The 10733-nt window shown below is 42.3% G+C and overlaps 1 protein-coding gene across 2 annotated transcripts; it reads right to left on the bottom strand.

Moving 5' to 3' along the window:
• Positions 1-263: 263 nt before the first annotated feature.
• Positions 264-8528, bottom strand: pcmtd2b (protein-L-isoaspartate (D-aspartate) O-methyltransferase domain containing 2b). 2 transcript variants are annotated; one of them, XM_026153357.2, is made up of 7 exons: positions 8384-8528; positions 5865-6025; positions 5634-5784; positions 1796-1898; positions 1546-1717; positions 1147-1270; positions 264-1068 (listed from the first exon to the last, which is right to left on the bottom strand). In XM_026153357.2, the coding sequence occupies exons 2-7, from the start codon at positions 6018-6020 to the stop codon at positions 500-502; spliced, it is 1275 nt and encodes a 424-aa protein (XP_026009142.1). In that variant the 5' UTR covers positions 6021-6025; positions 8384-8528; the 3' UTR covers positions 264-499. The 2 variants fall into 2 exon arrangements, with proteins under 2 accessions (XP_026009142.1, XP_026009143.1); XM_026153358.2 differs by having other exon boundaries at positions 8227-8506.
• Positions 8529-10733: the final 2205 nt, after the last annotated feature.

The following is a 10733-nucleotide window of genomic DNA, read 5'->3' as shown; positions in this document are numbered from 1 at the left end:
CCTCTGCTACAGTCTTTGATCTTGGGTTGTCTTGTTTACCCTGTGACTGTATCTTCTCTGAGTGCCACTAAGATGCCCCTGTACAAGCTATGTACTCAGGCAACAGTGGACTGTTAAACTGCTGTTTCTAATATTAGAGCTGCAGAGCTAATTCATAAATGGTTTATTTTATACCAATTTCTGTCTTTTTGCACCCCAAAGGAGGTCCAAAGTTTACAAATGGAAAACCCTCCCTCCCCCTCCCCTGGACGTACGGAGCTGACTTTTCACAGCACCAGAAAATGACTCGAGTAAAGAGCAGCGGGAAAAAGAGGGGGCAGAAACAGGATGGATGATGGCGACTATGAGGGCAGGTAAAAGAGAGAAACAGACCCGTGGCGGAGCTTGGGGTCAGTAAGGTGTATCGTCCTGCCTGTACAGGAGGTGGTGGGATTGGAACAGAGGCTTTAGCCCCTGCAAGATTCCAGCTCTGGACTCTGACTCGGGACCTGGCTGCAGCTCATTTCTCTCTGTAGTACAGCAGGTACATCTTCAGAGGCTCGGGTAGCGGCAGGCCCAGGATCCTTTCTCTCAGGACATTCACAGCGGGCTGGGGTCGGAGCAGCTCGCCCGTCTCCTTCTCTTCTTCCTCTTCCTGCTCCTCCTCTTCATCCTCCTCCTCCACCGTCTCCTCCTCCTCCACCACGACTGCCCTGCCTCCAGATCCCCTCCCCACCCTCCTGCCCCCTCTCATCTGCTGCCTCACTTCCCTCTCTCCTGCCTCCTCCTCTTCCTCCGCTCCTCGTGCCCCCTGGTTGTTGTTGTTGTCCAAGGAAGCAGGACCAATCCCACTGCTGGCTACGACCTGGCGGGTGGCCAGGACGAGGGCGTTGCAGTGCCGCCGGTGGACCCTCCTGCGTTTGAAACGAGGCCCATACTTATGAAGCCCTGCCACCGCCAGGCCCCGGCCAACGCTGAACGAGGAGCCTCGGCCACGGGAGTGGCTGTCTCCTCCATCCGTGGTCACCCTGAGGGTGTGGCGGATGCAGATACGGGCCAGTTCCTGTAACGATCGCACCTCAAACTTGGCTGAAATGTTGAGAATGGCAAGTCAACATCAGGGAAATGAAAATGGCGAGAAATGAAAGAAGGACAAATGACACTCACGTAGTGGAACAGTCTTGGGTTTGCTGTTGGTGCTGTGTTTGGGCAGCACCAGAGGGGCGAAGGACACAGAGATGATCTTTTTGGTCTCCCAGCTGTTCAGTCCCGTTCGAGTGATCTTGGTCAACTGCATAAAACAGAAGGGTAGTCCTTTAATACGTTTGTGTGTATAAATGATTTTTTTTTTCATCTGATTGAATTCAGTAACATGAAGAGTTCATACTATCAGTTTGTGTGCCAAAAACTGCAGCTCCTGTAATCACTACTGTAGCTCCAAAAGCGAGGGTGACATTACTACATGCAGATATTTATTTATAGAGATTATCTCTTGAATATTTCCAGTTACACTTATATTTTAAAAAGTAACATAAAATACCATGGAGACTCAGACAGACCACAAACCTTTTCCTCAAGAGGCATCACCAGGATGCCCCCCACCTTGAGCAGGTTCTTCATATAATCCTCATGCTCTTTCTGCACGCCGGCCCCGCAGTACACCCTGTCATACTGACGGCTCTCTGGAGGGATCTCCAAGCAGTTTCCCACCACAAAGGATGGCTCACAGAACTCAAATCTGAAGTGAGAGAGCAGCAATGCACAACAAGCCATGGAGGAGATTAAAAAAATGCTGCTGACAAGTCAAGAAACCTACTTGTCAAAACTGTCGCTGGTTTTAATGAAGGAGTCGAGCTTCTGGTAGGCGTACTCTATCACATCTGCGTGTAACTCTATGCCGTGATTCACTCCAAAGGGACCTGTAACAGTCAGCACAGCACAGTGTCTAATCAACCTTATGAATATTTAATTCAATTCAATTTTATTTATATATCTTTAAATCACAACAACAGGTGTCTCAAGGTGCTTTATATTGTAGGTTAAAGACCCTACAATAACATAGAGAACCCCAATAATTAGATGATCTCCTAGACTCTCTGGTGGCCTTCAAAAGTGTTCAGTTTGCAGCCAATCACAAAGCCATCCTTCCTGATTGCAGTGTACCACAGCTGGAAAAGCTTCATCATTTTCCAGCATGCACTGAAGGAGCTCAGCTTTCCTGGGAAATAGAGCTTGCTCATCCCCTTTTGTACACATCATCTGTGTTGGTGTTCAAGCTGTTGACGTGGCTGTGCTGCTACTTGTACTCCTCCACCACATCCAGATCTTGTCCCAGGATAGACACACGTACACACCTATGCCTGCATTTGTCCTTTTTCTTCTGAAGTTGACCACCGGTTCTTTGATCTTACTCACATTCAGAAGCAGACCAGTCCACAAAATCACTATCAGTAAAACATCCAACCACTAAAGGAATATCAGAGTATCTTCAGTGTTAACATCTTCAGTGTACTGGATTCATTTTGTCCTTTTGAAGTGAAGTGAAAGAAGTGAAATTTTTATTTCGGTCAACAACAACAACATAGATTATCATTTTACATAAAAGTACTCAATCATACAGTAACCGAAAAAGAAATAGGCTGAAGCCTTGTGGCTTATAATTATCCTATCCTTTACCCCATAGGAATAATCAAATCCTTAACCAAGAAAATAAATAGCATTGATAAATAAGTTATATAACAGTTTGAAAAGAAATCAATGATAAATCAAGAAATTAAATCAACACAAAGTTTTTCATCAAACCAAATTTCCGTAGCCTTTTTGTTCCTTCTCCCTTTCTTCTATTTTAACACTCACTCTCCAACCGTTCAGTGGTTGCTCCTGCCTGAGCCTGGTTCTGCCAAAGGTGTCTTTGTATTACAGTTTTTGCTCGTTGCTTGAACACTATAAACCCATGCTTAGACTAAAGTAACACAACTTGAAGCTTTTGTTACCATACCTCAAACACATGTACCCATACCTTAAACAAAAGTGCTGCTTTGCACTCTGGTTGCAATTATGCAACACACTTACTCCTTTATGCAACACACATGGTCCTGCATACTACACTCTATTTCATACATAAGATACTTCGTTCAAAAATTAAATTTCAGGGTGCCATTTGGAAAACACATGTATCCAAAATACAAAACATATCGGGTAATTGCAACCACTCAAATATACACCTGAAGGCACTTACTTGCAAAACTGAACACCAATTAGCCAACCACAAAAAGCCCTCAGTTTAGCTATTTCAAGAACTTTGCAAGCATGGATGGAGGGAGAGCAAGAGGAAGAGGAGGAGGAGGTCAAAGAGGCCATGCACGGACCCATATTTCTGATGATATAAGAGCAACTTTGGTGGACCATGTCATCAACCACGGCCTGACTATGAGGGAAGCTGGGCAGAGAGTCCACCCACATCTAAGCCGCTTCACAGTGGCATCTGTAATACGAACATTCCGACTAGAAAACAGGTATGTCTTCACCTCCATACCTTCTGCTCTACTCAGATGGTTTTATAGCACTATTCTACAGTATATCACATTACCATATCAAGTGTACGGGGTGCTAATGCTCCTTTTGCAGCCAAAGTGGCTGATTCCTTATATTGAAGTAGTGTTGTACAGTGGATGACACAGTACATACAGTAAAGTACTGTAAGAAAAATAAGCAAACCGATGACAATATGTGGTTGTATTTCTCCAGAATGACTCGAAGACCTTCTGGGGGAGGACGCCAACGCCTGTTCACACAACAGCAGGAACTTGCTGTTGTGGACCTAGTGAGGGCAGACAATGCCATCCGTCTCCACCAGCTAAAAGAGGAAAATACTTGCAGACAGGCGAGTGTTCAGCAACATAGACCATGTGAGCATCACCACCATCAGACGCATCTTGGGTAAACACAGCATCACCATGAAGCAGCTCTACAGAGTCCCATTCGAGAGGAACAGTGACAGGGTCAAAGGACTTCGAGCTGAATATGTACGGGTACGTGTAACTGTCCCTTACATTTACAATAGAGTATTGGTGAAGTCCAGTAGCAGCTGAATATGTACCATATCAGTACCACATGGATCCATTCTGAGAGCTACACAGGTACCTGTGTGATGGGGTGAGGGTGCTGTATGTGTAGCACTGTAGTACAGTGATATGTTCCCCTTTTTTCCAGAGAATCTTGGCCATGGATGGAGCTGCACAGCCTCATGAATACATTTTCATTGATGAAGCTGGATTCGACCTGAGCAAAACAAGACGACGGGGTCGTAATGTAATTGGCCAAAGGGCAATTGTGCACGTCCCAGGGCAGCGCGGGGGAAACATCACATTATGTGCCGCCATATGCCTTCGAGGGCTTCTGCACCATCATGCAATACTAGGTCCATACAATAGCCAACACATACTCACATTTCTAGATGCTCTCCATGATATAGTTGTACAGAACAGATCAGCCCAGGTTTGTGGTGATATGGGATAATGTCAGTTTCCATCGGGCTGCTCTGGTCCAGGCCTGGTTCTCCAACCACAATCAATTTGAAGTGGTATACTTGCCCCCTTACTCAACATTTTTGAACCCTATAGAGGAATTTTTTTCGGCTTGGAGATGGCGAGTATATGACCGCCAACCACATGCCCGCATGCCTCTTCTGCAGGCAATGGAACAGGCCTGCGGCGACATTCAGGTGACAGCAATCCATGGATGGTTTCGACATGCAAGAGGATATTTTCCCCGGTGCCTAGCGGGAGAGGACGTTGCTTGCGATGTTGATGAGGTCCTGTGGCCAGACCCCAACAGACGGCGGGATCCATGAGCCCACTTATGCACAATTGTCATGGTTTTTTGTGTTTACAGTATAGTGTTTTTTCTATTGCAGTATTATTGTGTTGTTGTTGTTGTTTTTTTTGCTTTATCTGAATTCATGGTACTGCAATGTACAATATTGAGTAGGTCTATTTGCGTTTTTGGTTGTTTGAAAATGTGTGTCCTGTAAATGTGCCTTCTGAATAAACAATGGGCTGCAGTGTTTTATATAAAGAAGACAAGTGTGTTCCCCCTGATCTGTCAGTGTTTGCATATGATGCAAGTATGTGTCATTTTGTCATTTTCAGTTACATTTTGACAAAGGAATGTTAGGTTTTGACAGCAGAGTTTAGGTTTTGGGAGTAGAGTTTCAATTTGGCACAGATGTGAATGGTATATTTCCCAGTGTTGTGTCATGTGTACTTGTGTGTACAGTTTTGGCACAGAGAGCGGAGTTTTGCAAAATGTGTTCAAGCAGTGGGCAAAAACTGTAAAAATGTTGTAGGGTCTTTATCTTATAATATGAAAAGCCTTGAAACAACCATTGTTATTATTAACTGTTTTTGTGAACATGCAGATATTTTAGACAACTAAGAAAACACCATTATCCATCTCTACTGTGAATAAAGAATTTCACAGACAGCACAGGAAAATGATGCTTCTTTTTACATCAAAAATATTGCTGAGTAAAGTAATCCAGTGACAGCTGTCATTGTTTGGGTACGCTAAAAGCATTAACTGCTAATAGCTAATTTGGTGTCCTTTAAATAATAACCAAAGAATATATGCTGAAAAAGTAAGGAGCTGCATACCCAGAATGAGGCCGACCATGGTGCTGAGGTAGCCCGTCCCACTGCCAAGGTTGAGAAAGGAGAGTCCAGGGTGGAGATCCAAAGCCTCCATCACTTCCGAGTAAATACACGGAGCAGATAGGTGGATGTTTCCGTGCCGCCATGCCAGATCCTAAATGCAACAACAGCATATAGTACATTTACCAGCTTAGACCCCTGTGGGCTGATTCCACACACTTTCACTGTGCTGACCTTATATGCGTTATCCCGGTATTCATCCAGGTAATAGTCTGCACGGTCGATAGCTCGGAAAGCTCGCTCCACCAGGTCTGAGCGGATGTAGTAAGCCTCCTTAAGGTTGTCAATCAAGTCATCGTTGTCCTCACCGGCACTCACAGCTCCACCCATCCTGACTGAAGACCAGATGACAAAAGCATAAGGCACGGTTTCACTTTGAGACACAGTTCCAGTAGCTGTTCATGCTGTTGTTGTTTGTTTGTTTTTTAAGTCTTTCAGTGTTTTTTAAGTTCATTCATTAAAGGAGGACTTCTAGGTTGGTGCCCTCTCACACCAGAAGTTTGCACACTTTAAAGGTTTCCAAATGACACTGTCTTTGTTCTTTTAGTGTCAATTTCACAACCCTGTGGGGAAAAAAAATCTGAAACAAATAAAAGGCATTAGGACAAGATTCTACAGTGAAAGGATAGGCTGTTTTCCTTAAAACATTAAATATCTTAGAGTTTTGTTCTGGTTTGTGTGCAAAACAAACAGTGTCAAAAACAACAAGAAATAAGAAAATATGCCAGTGGGTTCCAAAACTAATCTGTAACAGACACATAAAGTTAAACGGGTTAGCAGGCTATCTTAAACTAAAAAAACTGAAGTTAAACTGAAGCTGAACAACATATCTGATTAAATTATTAAGCAAATTAAGTACTGCTCCTTGCCCTGCACATTTCAACAGTATTCTGGCAGCTTTAAACTTACTTTCAGAACCATTTACTTTCATTTACATGTAGACAAATGCCATCAAGCTTTGGCTCAACAAAGAGGCAGAATACATTGTATTATATTTGATCTTTTTTTCATTTTCTTAACCTCAAATGGATGAAGTGAATAGAAGGTGATTATCAACCTGTATGGCTGAAAGTGAGCAAACACAGAAGTGCCAAAATGTCCAGGTCTTCTAATGTCCTCTTAAGGTTAACTTTAAAAGTCAATCAATATCCACAGACTCACATGTTAAAATAGTCACTTTGATACATAGTCTATGTTTTTTCTTAAGGATTGTTACACTGGCAGCCATGGCCTCTAGCGGTCTACTAAGACTCACCTCTGTTGATTCAGGCCACTGAACTGGACCTTTTCATCTTGCTACTGCTGTTTCCTTTTGGAGCATTTTTAATGGAATTATATTACAAATAATATGACTTGTTGTAAGGAGCAGAGTGGAATTCTACCAAATTACTAGTCTTGTCAGCACTAATTAGCACGTGAACAGTACCCTCACAGCCATCAATTGCTGTTGTGATTTGGTGCTATATAAATTTTTAAAAAGAACTGAAGCATTGCAGCAGAGTAGTATTCAAATTTTTCCTTTGTTCTCACTTCAACAGGATGCATCTGGATCAACTCCTGGATAAATTTAATGGCACACAGTATCTTATTGATATCTTATTCCGGTGTTTATTTTTTTTCTAATTTTTCTGTGTAACTTTTATACTGTCCACTGCTGTAACAAAACAAATTTCCCACACGTGGGACTAATAAAGGTTATCTTATCTTATCTTAGTAGTGAACGCTTCCCAGGGAGACTTTCAGCACCAATTACATGATCAAACTGCAGTAAGAGGGTTAGGTGTGGCTTTTAGCAGCAGAATGTGACTAGGATGTGACCAACTCTGTTAAAAACACCATAGGGCAGTGCCAAAGGACAGAGATCACTGCAGGGTGCACTGTCTGCGAAATGTTGGACACCCTCGTTAGGCTATAAAAGAAGAAAGGGCTGAGTGCATTTAAATAACAGAGGATGTACTGTCTTCGTTTAAAAAAAAGTGTCAGGTGGTGAAGCCCTAAAGGAACATGAATTCTTGGGAGGAGAAGAACAAGGTTTTTGCCTCGTTATGTTTTTTATTTTATTTTATCTTTTGGCATACAATGGGAATCTATGCCCCCGTGAGTATGATCACCCGCCTTTTTCTTCTTCTTCTTTTTTGATTTACTTTGTTTTGTTTTGGGCTGTGGACACAAATGGCCACAGCAGGGCGCTGCCGGTCATTTTCGTAATTTAGTATCTAAGTGGTTTAGTAGGCTAGTAGGGTACACGCTTCATGCCAAACAGTGCCAACTGAACTTGGCTATTTATTTCCTGATTTAGTGATCAGCTAACACGCCCTTTCCTTTCTAAAAACGCTTTTCACGTCGAGTCTAAAGTCCGGCTCCGGCCGGGACTTCCAACTCCAGCATACCCGTCTGCACGCTGCTGTGCTGCGGTGCCATTTGCGCCACTCAGGTGATCGAGTTTCGAAATAAATAAATAAATAAATGGAGCTCGGTTGAGCCAATAATCACCCAGCCTAAAGGATAACAACAGCACAATGCATTCGTAACAAACCTCCATGGAACGACAAGGTCAACACAAGCAGAAACACAACTGCATTCTTATCGTCGGTGGAAGATCAGGAAAATCGAGAGGAGCCCAGCGAGCTGCTGCTGGTCTGCAGCCACACAGCGCGCCTCCACACACAACACGGCCCAGCTGAAGCGTGTACCTCTTATTAACGCCGCCTGATATTCTCTGTCTCTGCGCTTTTCCTTGTGCTCAGCCTTTTGTTGGTGGGGGATCCAGTCAGAAACACATCACTGCTGGATGTAAACATTCGGCCAGCTGACGCTCTGACGTCAGACGTAACACACGCAGAGTAACGGCCAGAGGGGGATGGCCTACTTTCAGCAGTGTGGGCTGTGGAAGTGGAACAGGCCAGACGCGGGTGGAAACCGACGGAGAGCGCAAATGTGAACGGCAGCGAGAGGAAAACAGCTTCATCCAACTGAGTCTCGATGCTGCTCAGTGTTTGTTTGTGTGTTTGTTTGTTTTCCCGCCCACCTAAGCATGTCTTCGCTCTGATTGGCCTGTCACCGTCTTACTAATTATTACTGAATTACAGTCGCTTTGGTAGTTGCTGTGTTCCAACATCTGTAGGTCAGTAGGTTAAAAGTCAAGTCAGTACCTTACTTGGATGCAGTACTAATGGACCTTCTCCATACATTTAATGACAGTTATTTGAACCAAAACTTTCATATTTGGATTTATCTCCCCACAAGACTTGTTATCACTGCTTTTCAGTCCAGCTAATGTGTGGTTTGGCATTTCTCAGCCTTCTCTTCCCACCCATTTCCCTTCCTTCAGTGACTGGTACATGGATTAACTGAAAGGCCAGATTCATCTCTCAGGTCCTGTGTGAGGTCTTTGCTTTCCCCATCTCTTTAGGACATGACTTTCAGAAAATGGTTATCTAGTGTAGGTACTAGGTAGGTTGTTGTTTTTTTAGACCTCGTGCTTCTTTTGTCCTCCGCTTGTCCAGTATCATTTTGTTATGGACACATATCATGTTTTGTGTTAATAGGTCTTTGGGGACCACCTTGTTGGTGGAGAAATACTATTTTACCTTTTTAAAGCTGTTATCTTTGAAAAGATGTGGGAACAAATTAAGCTGCTAGTAACACAAGGCCTAAAGATACAATTTATAATCAATTCTTTGCTAAATTGTCTGTACACGTAGCTACAATGCTGGTCTATCCCTTGAATAAGGTGCCTTTTTTTATGCTTGAACATTCATAAGTCAGCGTTACCCCCTCCTCCCCCCCGAAAATGTTCAGGTACTAGGACTGTATTGAAATGAGCAAATGTTCAAAGAAAAACTTCAAAGAAAGATCTTCAGAAACCTCAGAGATCCACTTTAAAAATTACTTTACTTTTTACTAAAGAAAACCTGGCTCCTTAGAAACTCGTTCTCTCAGTATGTGATAATAAATGCAAATTAGTTTTTTTTTGTATTTGTATCCAGGTGTCAAGGTTCACAGCTCACTGAGTGAATGGGACTCTTTCAAAGACACACAATTTTTAAATTTATTTATTTTTTATAGAGAAACACTAACATGAATGCACAAATGTGCTCTTTCATTATCTTATTGTCAACTTTTTTGTTGGATTCCAGAAAGAAGAATAAAGACTGGTGATGGATCTGCAGTTGTTTGTTGTGAATTTATTATTCTTTAACATAACTGAAGTCATAACAGAATTCTTTAACATACTCCATATACTGCATTAGCCCAGCTGGAATTTACCTTTCAATCTCTGTTGTAATAAATAAATAAACTTCTTCTCAACCCCCTCAAATAAAAGCTAAGAGTATGCACTTTAAGCTCATATTCACCACATACCTGTAACTTGTTCTTGTAAACAGCTAAAATTAAAAAAAGAAAGCACCTCTAAAAATATGGTGTCAAAATCACGGAGTATTATAATAATGAGTACTAACTGGCTAAACCAGAACACCAACAGCATTCTTCTTTTCACTAAACCGCATCAACAGTTACGGTAACTCGCTGCATTTTATGACAACAGTATATTACTGTGGTCTCATTCACTTATGCATTTTGAACTTTATCTATACTTCTGAGAATTCCAGGAATGATTAATTCCTGGAATTCACAGAAGTATAGATAAAGTTCAAAACATATCTCATACAACAAAGGTTCAGAAAATGATCCACTAGATGGCAGTGCTGCTCAAAATATAAATAGAGCGATGAAAACATAAATAATCTAGCTACATCTGAAATGAATCTAGCGAATTCAGATCCCTAATTTTGTTTAATATGTAGAAAGACAGTGTGTCGTATATTACTAACTGGCTAAAAGCTGAAGGCTTTGCATTCCATTCTTTTTGTGAAATGTCTAGAAATCACACGCAAGCCAGCAGTCTGTAAGAAAAGTGCTCTGTCAAAAAGGTAGTATGAGGTCTTATATGATGGAGCCTCATTATATAAGATTTTGTATGTGAGGAGCAGGTCTTTAAATTCAGTTCTGGATTTAACAGGAGGTCAATGAAGAAAAGAC

The sequence above is a fragment of the Astatotilapia calliptera genome, chromosome 20 (genome assembly GCF_964374335.1).
Source record: "Astatotilapia calliptera chromosome 20, fAstCal68.1, whole genome shotgun sequence".
Lineage (NCBI taxonomy): Eukaryota > Metazoa > Chordata > Actinopteri > Cichliformes > Cichlidae > Astatotilapia > Astatotilapia calliptera.
The sequence above is the reverse complement of the archived record's forward strand: the minus strand, read 5'-3'. Positions and strand labels throughout refer to the sequence as shown.